This window comes from Filicampus tigris, chromosome 3 (genome assembly GCF_054856515.1).
Source record: "Filicampus tigris isolate MCC_2025a chromosome 3, RoL_Ftig_1.0, whole genome shotgun sequence".
NCBI lineage: Eukaryota > Metazoa > Chordata > Actinopteri > Syngnathiformes > Syngnathidae > Filicampus > Filicampus tigris.
The window spans coordinates 16047365-16064356 of NC_141219.1; the positions used below are offsets into that span (position 1 = coordinate 16047365).

Genomic DNA, 16992 nt, shown 5'->3' on the forward strand with positions numbered 1-16992 from the left:
GGAAAAATTAGGGTGGGCCTGAATATTTCGCTCAATGAACACAATCCTCCAATATGAAGGTCAGATCTTCCTTAGACAACCACAATTATGCCATTCTTAATACTCAATAAAAAAAACAAATTCAAGACTAATTTGATAATTTACAAAAAATTTAAAAGTATAGATTTTTTTTCATGAATATCATTGGGTGGGCAGTCTGTCAATCTGGGTGGGCCTGTGCACACCCAGGCCCACCCGTGGCTCCGCCCCTGGTTCTCATGATTGAGCAGATGCAATGTTGTGCACTGCCCAATAAGCATTTATGCCGACACTGCCATCTTGAGGCCGTCACTTGGAATGAATGCCGATGACAACGGTTAAACTGTAACATTTATTTCATCAGTTTCAAAAAAGAAAAACTTGGAACATATGCAGCTCATCACAAACAAACATTTGCTTGCACCGTTCTAAAATTCAGTTAGAAAAAGATTAAAAAAAATAAAATACTAGATTCTTCTGAAAGTAACTTTTAACTAATATTTTTCTTTGAACTATTGCCACTATTGTCATTGGCGAAACCCCGAAGGCAACCAGGGGTGTCTCAATCTGAGAAGACGTGCAGGCGTCCGGACGAGTTGCCACCCAAGATGGCATTTCGGGCGGGGTGGAAAGCCGTGACGGACAGCACCGTGCTGAGGTGCTCGTTGTCTTTGAACACGTGCAGGAGGCGACCGCTCTGGTGGAACACCTGCACTCTGCGGGGCCTCGACATGCTGCCTACCAAAAGGCAGTCCTCCTGTTTGGGGTCCCACACGGCCGACAGTTTGGACAGCCAACGGCCCGTATTCATGTCATGGCTGTGAACGGACGGGGGGGGGGGGGGGGGGGGGTGGGGGGGGGGGGGGGTAAAAACTATATAAATAAATCACATTGAGCTTGAGCTGTGCCTATTTCAGTTTGGTACTCTAGTCCAATTTTGTCCTCAGAGTCCTCTTCGATAAAAATTGTAGTACAGGTGGGACCTCCGTAGGACCAAGGATGTTCGATACCATTTTTATTTTTCAGATCGATACCAGTACGAGGAGACAACTCGATACCACTAGTACTTTTGATAAATAAAAAAACAACAACAAAAAAAAACCCTGATTTTAAAGACGTATATTTCCCAATATTGCATTTTCCTTTCAAATTGCATGAAATTAATGTTTTTTTCCTATTTATTTGTAAAATGCATATTTTATATAGAACATACGAAATTAATTGTAATAAAAGGGCCACAAGAGGTTGCAAGAACCAATACCTTGAAATAAGGCCAGGTATCAGCCTGATACCAGTATGTGGTATTGTTACTCGCCCAGCCCTCGGCCTCGGTTTATGAGACTTCTGTTCCTGCGTCATAACCAAACTCTGAATTTAAGTGGACTCGGAATGTGCGATACTCTAACCCTAGCCGGTGCAAATTCAGCAGTTATCATGTCAGTAAATATTTGAATGAAAAACACTTCTAGGTCGTAAATATGAACCAAAGAAATGAAAAAACGCTACGTACGGTGGTTACTGTGTAAGTGTTTCTGTGCCATGCGACAACGTATTATAACCCTGCTGCGCAGAGGTATGTAAATGATTGCGTAATGCTTGTGAGGTATGTACCTGATGGACCTCAACAGGGGCGCTTCGGTCAACATGGCCGATGTGTCGTATATTCTGTTGACAAAGAAAAAAGAAATTGACGTGAGAAGAGTTGTCCACTTTTTTGAACAGCATGATGAATGAATGTGCTGACGAGCGTGCACCTTATATAGTTGTCCATACAACAAGTGACAACTCTGTTGCCCGTGCTCGGAGAGAAGTAACAGCTGGATATGCTCAAAGAGTGACCCTGGAGCTGGGAGACCGGTTGGCTTCTTGTCTTCTTCAAACACCGCGCATCGTAAATGTTCACCTCCCTGAGGAGCAATAACTTGACTAGTGCCATCAAAGCCAATGACGAATACACACGTACACAATACATCCACCATCCGCACCTGCTCTCGGCCACGGCAAAGTATTCTCGTTGTAGCGGGTGGACGCTGACGCAGCGTAGAACCTTGGGGTCCAGCGAGTGGAGGGACTCGGGTGAGGTTCTGCGCAGCCCACAAAAATGTTTCTTGATGAAAACGACCGGCACAGCACAGAGAGCAAAGTACATCTCAAAACGATACACTACCCTGGTGTACGCCGGTCCACAATCGCGACGTTTCCATACCAGTCCCCGACCACTAGTGTCGAACAGTCATGTGACAGGAAGTCAAAGGTTTTCAGGCCATCTTCAATGTCGTATACCTACAACACACACGCACGCACGCAATGGCTTCATAAATCCAGCCATTTCACAACGACATTCTTCTCAGGGTCACAAGGTGAGTTGGAGGTTATTCCAGCTGGTCAAGGGGAAGCTAAACACCGGAGTTACAACTAAACCCATGACTGTGAAAACCCACGGCCACCTTCGAGCAAATTCCGAGTAGACCAGGAAGCACGATTGTATCAAATACAAAAGACAATCAGAGCTGTAGTGTTAGCAGATTTGTGTTGGTGGGGTTAAATTAGCTAGTGGAGGCTTTGTGCAATTGATATTTACATGCAACAGGTAAGCAGAGCTACATGAAGCTTTGGTTGGATGTACAAATTAACAGCATTATCTTCTGATGAACGGCGAATACTTGATTGCTCCGCTCCTGGACTTATGCCATCGGCCGGGCGTGCATGCAAACTCCACACATCCACCAGACAGAGTGAGCCTGTCGAGATGTATTTGCCTCACCGGTCTTGTAGTTCAACTAAAACATGACTCACATCGTCAAAGGCGACCTTCTCCACATCCATGCAGCGCAGGGATCCATCATAGCTGAGACTCAGCAGCTGAGCGGGGTGCGCCTTGGAGAAGGCCAGGCAGCCCACCGGGCGAGTGTGGGGCTCAAACAGCAGAACACCGTCGTTGCCCCAGTTGCCACCCTTAAGGGAAGAACCACAGAGGAAAAGAAGATCAGACTTTGGCCAAAGACACACAGATGTTGACATTAGCGACACAATGAAGTCATGAGAAGAAAACCCACCAAACTCCAGAGGCCCACATTGCCGTACTTGTCACCGGCGGCCATTAGCAGGCTAGTGGAGGCAGGGTGGAAGGCTGCGGAGAAAATGCGATCCTTCACAACCTTGGCCACCTGCTCTTCACTTATCCTCATCATCTTCAGCGAATTGCAGTACCTTCAACAAAGAGGTGCGTGTCTCACTATTTGCTTTGCCAATTTGGAATGAAAGAGTTAAAAAAAAAAAAAAGTACTCTTTCAAACTGAGTTCCACTCCTCTTCCTCTCGAAGACACCTTGAAAGTTAAAAAAAACATTTCATTGAGTGCCATTTCAAATATTTCAAATAGGCAACAAATTACCACAAAATATTATATTCTGCATCTAATACAACATAGTATAGCCGAGGAAGTGGGATGAAGCTATTGTAATGCCCTCGCTTATGGGCAAGGAGAGCCATTTCATATACATGGATGACGGCTTATGACAAAACTAAATGTTGTATTCATGTTGGAATGTCTGCCTGTCATTAACCTCAATTCCCATGGAAAGTTTACAATTTGGAATATTTCCCATACTCCCCACCTCAACTTCCCATGGAACTTACAGGAAATTTCCCGCCCTTTTGCAACCCCGGTTTTGAGTCTTTACCTCCGAGCAGAGCTGGAGGAACCGAGGTGGCAGTTGGCTTCCTTCGGCCATGTTGACTGGCTCCATCGGAAGAGGCCCAGCAGGCTTCTTGGGCTGGAAACGCATTCAAAACAACTGATGTCAGAGGCTGGGAAAGACACATCAGAGGTCAAGCGCAAGAAATGATTTTTGTGGCGCTACCCGTTTGACGACATCCGTTTCTCTTGGTTCCGGGGGAAGACTGAAGACCTCTGCTTGTTTGTTTTGGAGACGCAGGGACTTTCGAGATGGGAGGACTTCTTTGACTACTGTCAGTGGCCTGCCACCACCACAGGAGAAGAGCATTGCAGATGCAGTGAGGCTACGCTTGCTCAAACTTTGGGCGTTTCAAATGGAATCAAGGAGCAAAATGCAAATTATAAATTCAAGATGTAACCCGGCTGAGTAAGTAGTCGCACCTTTCCAGCCCCCTCTGCGATGACTGCCGTTTTGCTGAAGATTTCTTTAAGTCCTTGGATGCCTTCAGGGAAAAAGATCAAGGATTACCGGTAACCATGCAGCAATGGATGGTAGGTACTGCATATGTGTGACATGGTCAAAACCTCAGAAAATTCAGGCTGGATTGGACAAGTCAAAGTAATCGACATTAGGGCTGCAACTAACGATTATTTCTGTCAATGAATCTGATTTAAAACATTTTGATTTCCACTTGTTTTTTCAAAATCATATCATGTGACGGTGCAGAAAATGTACAAACAACTTTTAATTATGATTCAGTAACTGGTTTTGTACGTATCATGTCAAATGGCAAAAAAGTTCAACGTTTTCCAAAGTAAAAGCAATTGTTTCATTTGGATTCAACACAAAGATAATAAATCCGCTTTCATGGAGGACTACAGAAATCAGACAATATTTACTGTTGAGAAGCTAGAATTCCGAGCATTTGGACAATTCGAAATGAAAAAAAGGTATCTAAACGATTCATTAATGATCAAAATCTATTAGCGATTAATCTGATAATGGATTAGTTGTTGATTAATCCATTAATTGTTGCACCTCTAATCTGCATAATTCTAAACCTTAACTTCTCAATAAACTGCAAATTCTAAAGACTGCTAATGCATGTCATTTAATGGAGGGTGACGTCCGCTGCAGGGCCATGGCTGTCCACATTTGTCAAACACTGTATTGATTTTGATTCTATTAAAGGGCAAGTCAACCCAAACATACATTTTTTTCCAGAATAGGTTCATATATGTGATTGCCCCAGCCTTATTTTAAAGACTTTCATTTCAGAGGGGAAATAGACATGGACTATAGACTCTTCAGAGTTACAATGGAACCAAATATAAAACCGACACACAGTAGCAGTTTCTACAGGTTCAAGGCAATTATGTATCTCTGGTTGTGCCATGCTTAAGATTCCACAATGTCAGGGGCAAGCGACGTGGCCTCAATTCACATGGGAAGAACTGAGATTGAGCCGCAGACATGCTCTAGCAAAGTTACATCCGTTCAAGTCGGTACTTGTGGCACAGCTGGAAAAGTTATAACAAGCACTTTTGTTTCTATGCGTTCTTAAGGAAGTGATTTGTGTCGGTTAAAGTCGAGATGGCTGTGAGACATGTCATGTGCTGGTCTACCTGAAACAGATTGATAGAGGAGAGGAAGGCCTGATTCTGCCTGATATTCTCCAGACGCTCCAGTTCGTAAGCCGAGAGGACTTCACCCTGTCGTGACAAACACATGACAAAAAAGTTGACATTGTGCAGGAGTATTATACACTTTCAATCCATTTGATCAATACTTACATTTGTGACCTCTGTGTCACTATTTTCAGCATGTGAAGAGTCCTCATTTTCTTTACGTTGTACGTTTTCTATGTTGTGCTTCTTAAGATGGTGGACGAAAATGGAAGAAAGTCAGTTTGAAAAGATGACGATTACTTCATTTTCACGAGAGCTAGACAATCTGACATTGGTACCAATGCCTCTAGTATGATGCGTCTTAGTAAATAATGAAAAAAATATATTTTGGTGTGAGTGCATTTGTACCTTCTTGTTTTTATATTGTGTATATTGTTTGTCTATGCTTTGACCTTGAGTCGTAAATAAAGAAATTTTACCCTTTCACCCATTCCCTTTCTATCGCACTTGTCCGTGTTGTGGTTGTGCATGAGCTGGAGCCTATGCAGGTGCCGAACCCTGCCTTTTGGGTTCCCTCATCGTGTTTGTAGCAGGTCATTTTAATGGTCTCTCCCCTTACTCCTCACCTTACTCCCCACCTTACTCCCCACCTTACTCCTCACCTTATTCCTGCTTTGAGGTGCAGCAGGAGGAAGAGGAGGAGAGTAGCGAAGGCGCTTGGGTGCCAGGGCGGTTCGAGCTGATCTCCGGACTCCTTCCATCTGGACCGGCGTCACTTCCTGCCAGGTGAAAAACAACAGACGTCTCAGTCTTTAATTGTCTTAGAAGTGCCACCTCTTTAATGCACCACTAACAGCATTATCTCTTGTTTTATTTAGTTGTTGCTTTTATTTCAACAGCAAAGTACCGGTAGTACTGAACAGTGTTAAAGAAAAGATAGCTTCAATAATTGTAAGACTATAATAACTATCCATGCAGAAGAAATACTGTAAACAATAAGTATTATATGGGAACATACATAAGCAAGTTATAAAACTGAATGACACATAAGAGCTAACAAAAACTTAATACATGATTTACCTAATTTGCGTTTACAGGAAATTGTTTTCCATTGTTCTCTAGGATATGGGAGGTTCTCATATTCTTTCTATCACCTTTACACAGCCATATAGAACATTTAGTTCTGAGTTAAACATGTGTACACTGCTGTTCTCTCATCGAGATTACTCCAAGCGTTCGACAGGCAGAGAAGACACACACTCGGAGCAGAAGCAGCCATTTAAACTAACCGCCAAACATCCGTTTACCTTGTCGATGGCGTCGCGCTTGTAACGTCTCGTCTCCATAGGAGTTTTTGGGCACTTCAAAAACAAAACGGGTACATTTACAGGGGGGCTCCACGTTCTTCTGCTGGAACTCGAGTTTTGTAAATGAAGCGCCTAGAGTTGCCGCGTTCTACATTTTGTAACAAGCTTGCTTTGGGGTGTTATGAAACGGAATCCCGGCACCTCATTGGTCAATTTTATGGTGTCGTCATAAAAAAAAAAAAAAGGTCGGCGCTTTTGCTGTCCATAGCCAATGGACTTCCTGGAAATTTAGCATCACTTCCGCATGCTGCACGTGTGTCCTGTCGTCATTATTTGGTAGAAGGTACTGAAAGAAATATTATGATCCATTTGCTATACAGTATACAGTATATATATATATATATATATATATATATATATATATATATATATATATATATATATATAAAACAACAATAAATGTTTTATATCGCATACTAAATAGTACGATAGCACATTCAAAATAACTAAGTATGATTACGATATATACGCTATGCCTAACGTGTATAATAATAATATAATATAATGATAATATACAATGTATAATAAGTTTCTTCAAAAGAAGATTTCACTGCAAAAGAACTTGCATTATTGCATTATTGCATCTTGTAAAAAAAATATGGACATACTGTATGTAAATTATTAAAATAAAAATATTGAATAAAAATACATCTAATTGAAAAAAAAATGGCTCACATACAGTTTTAATATAGTACACTTTCATTCAAATATCTTCTGATTTCCCACTTTCTCGGCCTTAATTTAATAACTTTTAATAACTTCGAATAACTTTTTCAAGTCAGTAATTTGTAGCCCTTAATTAGACATTACAGTACAGTAGTCCTAATGCAGGGTTATATGTATGGCAGCTATCGAGTGAACAGACTTTTGCAATATACCGGTATACTGACGTCATGTAATAATACTAATTTAAAAAATGAAATTATGATCCAGAAAAATTCAGTTATTAAATATTTGTATCCATGTATGTTATCATGTTTTTTGTCGTATTTGAGGAACTTGTCATGGTGTTGTGCAGGCATAAGATGGACACAAGTGCAGAGCACAAACAAGGGGGATAAAAACACGGCGGTTTATTTTTTCCCTGCCTATCCCAGCTGTCTTTGGGCAGTAGGCAGGGCACACCCTGAACTGGTTTCCATCCATTCGCAAGGCACACAAAGACAAACAATCATTCACACTCACAGTCACACCGAGGGACAATATACTGTTACTAATATTTTCACACTTATTATTTATACCATATGACAATTTTAAATTTTGGTACAGATTTCACCAAGCATTAGTTGACTTGCTTGATTTGCTTTCGCAGGCCACATAAAATAATGTGGCGGGGCAGATCTGGCCTGCCGGACCTTGAGTTTGACACCTGTGATATATAGAGTTCAATTAACCTACCATGCATGTTCTTGGAATGTGGGAGGAAACCGCAGTACCCGGAGAAAAATGCAAGATCAGCCAAACTATGAAAAAAAGTGTGACTTCTAGTCCGAATATATGGTATTTTCTGGGAAACACTATGGAAGAAAGACAATTAATTTAGTAGTGGAATACATTCATGGCATCAATGATGCAGAAAGGCACATATTTTGTCACAAACAGAGACTCCCATACAAATGGGTTTAGTCATGGTTACAGGCCTGTTAGACAACAAAACCAGAATGTTTAATGCTGTTTTATGTGAATAATCCATTGCATCACCAATGCATATCCAAGACCTTGTGACTGTTTCCTTGCCTTTGTAACACAACAGCTACTGTATCTGATTATTCCTTTGCCCTGTTCATGGTCCAGAAAGTCCTGCATGTTATTTTTCAGACCAAAGGAAGTGGGTAGGAAGCGCAGGCTGCCAGTCCGCACATGTTCTTTCCTCGCTCTATAAGAAAATATCTGAGGGAATAAAAATAAAACAACGGTAATAGACAGACCCGTGCCAAAAAAATAAATAAATAAATCAAATAATGGAGCTGAATTATAATACATACCCGTCCGTTCCCCAGGAGGCACCCCAGGAGTTCTTCACGATCCAATATGGCGTTGCATCGTCGTCAATACCGTAGCCCACAGCCAGGACGGCGTGATTAACCGAGTCAGCCGTGTTCTTGCACAGAGTGCTTCAAAGACAATACTCACTTCAATATAACTTCATGCAGGGGTGTTATAAAGGAATACTTTCTTTAATATTGCAGTTTTTTCACGTTAGCCGTGTGAAGTGAGCAGCCACCCCCCGAAGCAGCACTCTTGTAAATGAGGCATGAGAACATTTCATTAATGCAAAAAAAAAAAGCGGTTTTGCGGTAAAAGTTAGTTGAGTGCCTTTCAAATTCCAGTTCTTTCCTATAACTTCTATCCTGCATGGCGGCTTAGGCGCTTAAGACGATTGCTGTATTACAGACGTTTCCATAGTGTGAGAGCAAAAGAGCAAGACAAGCAATTCTGTAATGGATTGACCACAACTTCTTGCAGGTTAAGTGTTGGACAATGACAGCATTTGTATTAGCTTTATTCAGTACCACACTGGATTTAAAATAAACCATTCAATATGTGAGAGAGTGTAGACGATAATTTAGCAATTACCATTAAAGATTAAGTCATTTATTTTTTCAAGAATATGTTTTATGCAGGCCCTCTAGTTGAAACAAGTCATTCTGATTAATGCTGCGTTTGGGTTAAGCAGCAAAATCCACCGATTTTTAGCCACCTCAGGGGGCGGCCATTTTGTCACTTCTGTCGACTGGAAATGACATCACAGTCGCTCAGGGCTCGGATAACGACCAATCATGGCTCAGGTTCAGAAAACGGGTCATCAGAATGCCTTGTTTCAACTAGTGGGCCTTGAACATATTCTTGAAAAAAAAAGTTCAACTTGACTTCCACTTTAAGGAGTAACTACTTTATGCATGCTATATGGCTCAAAAACATTAGGAAAAAATACATAGATTTGAATATAACCATAATTTTTAAGATATGGATACCAGAGCTGGGCATTTTACAAAAGAAAAAAAAAAAGTGGTTCGTTCGGCCTACAGCCGGGGTACCCTTCCGCTGTCCGTCTATCCGCCATCCGCAACAAATAGTAATCATCTATAGGCCGGTCCGCCTATCATTTTAAACCGGCTTCCGTTAGCGTTTCCAACTACCAATTACGACAAACTACCAGCAGCAACCCCACCGCCCCCCATATTTGATCCCCTCCCTTCACCTAATTAGAGCTCCACCACTGTAAAATACAACTACAAAAATAACCACATTGTTAAATTATCACAATCACAACTCAGCATTATTATCTTTGTCAAGGCCGATTTTCCTTCTTTTTTCCTTGCTCGTACACATTTGCCTAGACTATATCAATATATTTAGATGTATTATATTTTCTTTTCCAAACACAAACTAACACCACAATAATACGCCCATAAAAAATTCAACATGTAAAGATGTGAGTTAATATTGGATTGTTAGAGATTGTGTCGGGTCTCCGAATGAGGTGTCTCACCTGGTGTAAACACCATCTTTATAGTGCATGAAGTCGTCGGTCACCTCAAAGCCAAAAGTCACAGGGTTGAGCCTGGCCACAGCGTCCACCATGGCCTGTTCGTCATTCTGCAGACAGACATACAGTGGTACTTTATGAGGTTCATTTGTCCCGTCACCAAGCTTGTGACTACATATAGATATATATGTAAAAAAAAAATATATATATATATATATATATATATATATATATATATATATATATATATATGTTTTTTTTGTTTTTGTTTCCCATTTCACTCGAGCGCCCGGTATATGGAAGCATGGAATGTTTATATTGTTTATTCATACTTTTTATGGTTTTATCATTATATCTACAATGCATGATTTCTGCTTGGCATTTTAATGCGCATTGCATTGCTTGGCAACCTTTGATTTTTCTTTGGTGGTTGCGCTCATATTTGAAGGTTACGAAATCTGGACGGGAGAATTACGGCACCTTGAAAGTGTGAAAGAAAGGCATGTAAAGCCAAAGCATGAATGAGAGAATATGCCTCTCAAAGACACGTTAAAGAACCTATTGACATTTAAAAACTGAATTAACATGTTTCAAATTTGTGTGTGTTTGTTCTACTCTCGTTAAGTTGTTAGTCGGAGCTTGTTTGAAAACTCACCATCGTAATGTTGACGACATCGTGGACAAAGACTGCAGCAAGCGCGGGGTGGAAGTGGCAGGTGTCATCCTGAAGTAGACAACCCAAATGTTAATGATTGAGAAACATCCTGTACAAAAGACTAAATCAAAATATGAAAAAATGATAGTCATACAAAGCCTTTATACGGATAGTCTTCCTCTGTCATGAGACCCTTGCTGTACTTAATGTACTCAAACGCCTGACTTGGAAGCCCACTGAAACAAGTGGAGTGTCCCGGATATAATAATTAGACTGGGATGATGACCATGAAAATTCATTTACAATAAAATATTTTTAAAACTTCAGAACAACTACCCCATGCATCCTTGATTGTTGAAGCCCTGTGCACAGTCAATCAGCTGCTGCTCTGACTGAAACAAGAGCACAAAACCGTTGAAAAAAACATTCACTCCATTTTACAAAGCTGTATTAGCAAGGCAATGCCACATATAATTGGGCTGTCGGGGTATCATAAACAAAATTGTATTGTATTTATCACATCACACTATTTTTTTAATTCAAGTCCTGTGCCTATATGTGGGAGCCTGCGTCCATGCATAAGAAATTATGTTTTTTTTATTTTATTTTTTTTTATAAAACGGCACTGGTATGTTTTAATAATTCTCTTTGACATTGACAGCTGACATTTCTTTGACAGCCAGCTGTCAAAATCTGGGCATTGGTTCAGTTCCATACAACACGTGTAGAGACCCAATCTGCTCTTGGTAAATGCCTGAAGCTTCGAATGCCAAATCTGATGACACTGGAGTCTTGGCTCCATGGGCATGAATACTTGCTTTAGTTGTTTGTGTTGTGTTGTGTTTTGTTTTTTTAAAGGAAGGCGCAAAGAGCAAAAACAGCTGATAATACAGACAGGTACAAACACAAGTCCGAATAGCTACATGAAAATTAAGACAAAATGAATACAAGTACAATAGTTATATAAAAGAAAAAAAGATAAATATGAGGATAGAAAAAAAAAGTCACAATATTAATATCCTCCAAATTGATTAATGACGTGGGAAAACAAGCAAAGTATTTAACCATAAAAAAGTTTTACCAGAGATATCAGCTTTCCAGTGGCAATAGCGTTCACCGACTCCAAGCATCCTGTCGCAGAGAATGTCCAACAGCTTCCACAGTGACCCTCAACAAGGGCCAAATGATGGTCATATCGTCAGATCGTCATCCAATGAGAAATATTTTTTGTTTTGTTTTTTAAAATATCTCCTACAATTCACATCCATCCATTTGTTGTGCACAGGTAGGCTACTAGTCGCTTTGGAACACGCTTGCTTGTGAATGGGGCCAAGCGTGAGAAAGTCAGCTATGTAAACTATGACACCGTGAGTCGTGATTCCATTGTGAAACTACTGAGTACAAATGTTTTTATTTGCTTAGTGGACCAGCCTAACCTTCCTCTAAGGCTTCGGTCCCAGCCCCCAAATATGAGGCTGACCACCATATTTTACTGTAGCCGTGTTGTTCTTTTGCTAATGAGTAGCTATTGTGTTTGTGCTAAACCCTACCACATACCTATTGGAATTCAAGAACAAAGTTCAACCTTTGTCTCATCAGACCATAACACATTATCGCACGTGTGTTTGGGAGAAATGTTTTAGATTCGTTTTTAGAACTAAAAATCCTGTTGATGCTATATGAAGTCAGATTGGCATGTTTGAAAATGTGTTTTTTCTTTATTTTTCTCAAGCTGCTGCAGCTTTTATGTCTATGCTGTCGTACCTGGTTCTTCACGGGTGTCACAAAGTTGCCTTTAGCCCTCCAATCAACAGATTTGGGATAAGGGCCACTCCTGCTGACATGATTCCCCTTGGTGGCTGAGCAGTTCTGCAACACACCACAATCTCATAACGTTCTCTCTATCTTCAAATCGCTCCGAGTATGAAACGGAGCATACCTGCGGCTCCTGCAGGAGGAATAATTTCCTGAATTCTTCAAATGTCATGTCTGAGAACTGGTTCAGGCCCACTAGAATGCTCATAAAGAAGAAACCCCTGTGTGAGAATGTCTCGATTTGTGTAACTTTACCCAAGCTTCCAATTTTATGTGAACCTTACTTGTGAAGGAGTGAGTCTCAGCATTGTGGCCATCAACTATCTTCTTGTTGTCAGTGAAGATGTGGAGGCGACGGAAGTACTCCTCTGTGTCATACGCTTTTTTGTGCTGCACGATTTGAAAAGGATACAGAATAGCCATGAGGAAAAATTCTGAAGGCCAAGTGTCAATTCTGTACATTGTGTAACATTTACAGTATTGTGCAAAAGGTCACCACTAATCGTTGAGCATAGTTAAGTAGATAACAGGACAGGCACAGTTAATGTGCCTGTGACATTTTAGTTAAAGTACATCCGGTCATTATATCATCATTAATGATAAACTACACTCAGTAGTACAAAACAGTTGGGTTAAAAATAACACAATTTTGTGTCAAAAATGGACCGATCCACAACTTGGGTCATTTTGACCCACTTTCGTGGTTGACGAATATTTAAACAACCCCAAAACTGGGTAGTTTTGTACAAAACAACCCCAAAAATTGGCTCTTTTGTACAAAACAATGCAAGAAAGTGGGTCAAAATGACCCAATTTGTGTATCAGTCCCTTTTTCACCAAACTGTTTTTAGAGTGTATAATGTTGACAAAGTTTTTTGCACAGTACTGTATGCATGCTGTGTATACGTACATGTGACATCCACTGTTTGAACTGATACTCTTCTGATGGAACAAAGGAACAAATATGTTAATTCTACTTCATTCTGACAATTTACCACAATACACAAGCAAATATGTACTGTACTGTAACTGTTTTTAAAACCGGACCAAATAGTCATTGCCTATATGCCGGTCCACCTATCATTTTAAACAGGCTTCCGTTAGCGTTTCCGTCTACCAACTTCGAAAACTACTAACTATTTCTTCCACTAGCACCACCAGCACCCCCGCTGAGCAATATTTGAAACGAAAGACTCACTGTGGTATGGAAGCCTCCCCATGGAGTCTCCTTTTAATACCCAGAAGCAGTCAATTGAAGCCTCACCGCAAAAATAGACAATAGACGATTACATAAACGGAAAAAATGGTCTTCTGACTATGCTATTGTCTATTTTTTCACGTTTCCCGTCATGGGTGGATAGACGGACAGGTCCGTCACATTGGCGGACGGTAATACCCAGCAATTCCAATGAGTAATATATTATTTAGTAAGATTTATGAATTAAAGTTTAGGTTCAGCAACAGGTGGAATTTTTTTTTCGGGATTGCCATAGCTGTAAATTACAACGTATGGTGAAATGCGCAAGCTTTTATAAGTCAAATGTGCTTGAATAAAGTGTTATAATATCCTCATAAATAATACCTATAAATTGTGACTAATTCATTATTATTCAGTATTTGCTGAAAAGTACAGTTGTTAAAGTAAAAAAAAATGTAGTAGTATATTTCAAGAACTACGTTGTGGACAGCTCGTGGAAAATATATAACAAATAAATCAAAAATATGAAACGTGTACTATTAAGTGCCTTGTAAAATGAGTGCAGCTCATGATTGTTTCACTTACACAGTTGTCATCCACCGAAGTCTGTGTGGTGTGAAGATGCATGAATAAGTGAAATATCTCATTTTGTGGCCTCATTTATTTAATTTTATGTCATTTTCATGCATACTGTAATAACATTACATCTCAATCAGAGTAGAAAAAGATATACATTACATTCAATTTGATCTCCTCACATGGTAAACGGTGGAGCCTGAACACCCGACTCAAAATATAAAGAATTAAATATGATGACTTACCTTCCAGTAAAGTTAGTGGTTGTAAATAAGCAATTTTAAACAGGGTGGTGATAAACAAAGTTAGCAGTACGCGCGCCATGCTCTCCCTCACAGCCTCCACAGATCTGTGTGAGCATCACATGACCAAGGCTTCTTTTCAGACCCCTGAACAAACCCTCCCTTTGACCTCCCCTTCAGAGCATACTTGGCTGTGAGAAACACAAAACACATTCTCCCCCTGAGAAAGAAGATATTTATTAATAAGAGGTAATCAGGAATGAATACATTTTTTCCGTTTGAAAAAAAAAAAAAAAAAAAGCACACACCGACTCAAGCTGTTGGCACACAATTGGTCCTCGTAGCGCTGTATATTGCAAATATCTCGTGTGCCTTTTGGGAGGGCGACTGTGCTGCTAGATTTTGAACACGTGGAAAAAGTGGTACATGCGTGCCACTTAAGCTTCAGGCGCTTGTCTTTATAAAGCCTGTAAAAATACATGTAGAAATATCCCAAGAATAAACACAATTTTACTACTGTATAGGTCCTGCTAATACATGGCAATAGACAGCATGTGTGACACTTGGAAGTATCATACGCATAGGGGTTATTACATAATGCTGTACACAGGGAAAACATGTACATCAGCTTCATTGGCAAAATAGTTTAACAAAATACTTGACATACATTTGTGGGATACAGTACACACACACACACACACCTATATACATACATATATACATACATATATATATATATATATATATATATATATATATATGTATATGTAAATGTATACATATATATATGTATACATTTATATATACATATATATATACACACATATACATATATATATATATATATACATATATATACATACATATATATATACATACACATACATATATATATACATACACATACATATATATATATATATTATATATATGTATATGTATGTGTATGTATATACATATATATATATGTATATGTGTGTATATATATATATATATGTATATATATATGTATATGTATATGTGTGTATATATGTATATGTGTGTATATATGTATATGTGTGTATATATGTATATGTGTGTGTATATATATATATATGTATATATATATATATATATATATACACACACACACACGCACGCACGCACGCACACACACGCACACACACACCCACACACACCCACACACACACACACACACACACACACACGCACGCATGTAGAAATCTGTTTTCATGATTAAGGCTTGAAACTACATCAAACACTGGCCAGGGAGGGTCGTCTTCCATGAAACGCTGGGAATTAAACTTGCTACATAAACTGCGTTGCGTCCCAAGTTGAAAGAAACAAAAGCCAATCCGTTTTTTTCCACAGGTAAAACCCAAATATACTAATGTTTGGCAGTTACATGTAACATCACAAGATTTCATTTGGTTCAAGCAAACAAGAATATGTACCGTATTTCCTCATTCAGTGGTTTGGAGTGTTTATTTACTCAAAACGCTTATCAAATTATTTTGGTGTGGCGGTCAAATTTACAGTAAGCAGACATTTTTTTGAAGGATGGTGTCTCAAGCGGAGACCACTATCTGAGGAAATAAGATATTGGTAACTCAATTTTTCAGCATTCAGTTCATTTATAGTCATTTCTGTCCTCCTAATGTAATAAAGGCTCATGCAGTTATTAATAGTGTATTGGTATTTATCATTGATTTGATGATTACAAAAGGCAGCTGTACTTTTAAGGCAAAACTTTCAATCCTGGACATACTGTAAAGACGACTGACCAAATGTTGGATTTACACAGCATGGTGGAAGTAACACACTTCTGATTTTGCTATCAAGTGGGAAAAACTCATTGAATCGGTTTAATTAAGATCTGAATCAGGCCTTTTCCAAACCCGATACATTTGGAATATCTGCCAAATGTGAGTGCAGTGTAGACCCACAGATCAGATATTGCCATTCAATGTGCGCTTGATTTCACTGAAATCCGATTGTTGATGTAGGTATACACAACCACGTTTGCTCAAACAACACAAATAAATACATTTAAAACACTTGGGGTCCGTTTCACAAAGCAGGTTCAACAATCTCTGAATCTATTCCTGAAGTCTTAGTTGATATAGTATGAGATAGGAAACTCTGAGTTTCCAGTTCCAGAACAGCTGATGTGAATCAGTTTACTCAATTCGGAGTCTTCACCTGGAGTTAAGCGCGTGTACAACTATGAAAATACAGCATCACTGGAGCCTCGATTCGACGAGTCACCATGGCAACAGGGAACAGGCGTGCAAGTTTCAATGTAGTCCTTTGCAATCACAATA

General features: G+C 39.6%; 2 protein-coding genes across 6 annotated transcripts; both read right to left on the minus strand.

Annotated features, from left to right (window-relative positions):
- Positions 1-356: 356 nt before the first annotated feature.
- Positions 357-6872, minus strand: wdr76 (WD repeat domain 76). The gene is made up of 15 exons (XM_086027040.1): positions 6633-6872; positions 5988-6104; positions 5491-5571; positions 5323-5409; positions 4138-4199; positions 3881-3998; positions 3701-3793; positions 3305-3345; positions 3075-3228; positions 2815-2973; positions 2186-2301; positions 2004-2102; positions 1773-1925; positions 1630-1683; positions 357-836 (listed from the first exon to the last, which is right to left on the minus strand). Exons 1-15 carry the CDS (start codon positions 6669-6671, stop codon positions 581-583), a joined length of 1629 nt encoding a protein of 542 aa, XP_085883166.1. The 5' UTR covers positions 6672-6872; the 3' UTR covers positions 357-580.
- Positions 6873-7408: 536 nt separating this feature from the next.
- Positions 7409-15475, minus strand: ctsh (cathepsin H). 5 transcript variants are annotated; one of them, XR_015086291.1, is made up of 13 exons: positions 14672-15469; positions 13563-13594; positions 12937-13042; positions 12777-12847; positions 12601-12706; positions 11919-12016; positions 11174-11229; positions 10992-11073; positions 10838-10906; positions 10186-10292; positions 8678-8806; positions 8430-8582; positions 7409-8209 (listed from the first exon to the last, which is right to left on the minus strand). XR_015086291.1 is itself a non-coding variant. In XM_086026694.1 (12 exons), exons 1-12 carry the CDS (start codon positions 14748-14750, stop codon positions 8507-8509), a joined length of 1011 nt encoding a protein of 336 aa, XP_085882820.1. In that variant the 5' UTR covers positions 14751-15467; the 3' UTR covers positions 8314-8506. The 5 variants fall into 5 exon arrangements, 4 of the variants coding, with proteins under 4 accessions (XP_085882820.1, XP_085882822.1, XP_085882823.1 ...); XM_086026694.1 differs by lacking the exon at positions 7409-8209 and having other exon boundaries at positions 8314-8582; positions 14672-15467; XM_086026696.1 differs by lacking the exon at positions 7409-8209 and having other exon boundaries at positions 8314-8582; positions 11919-12005; positions 12602-12706; positions 14672-15466.
- Positions 15476-16992: the final 1517 nt, after the last annotated feature.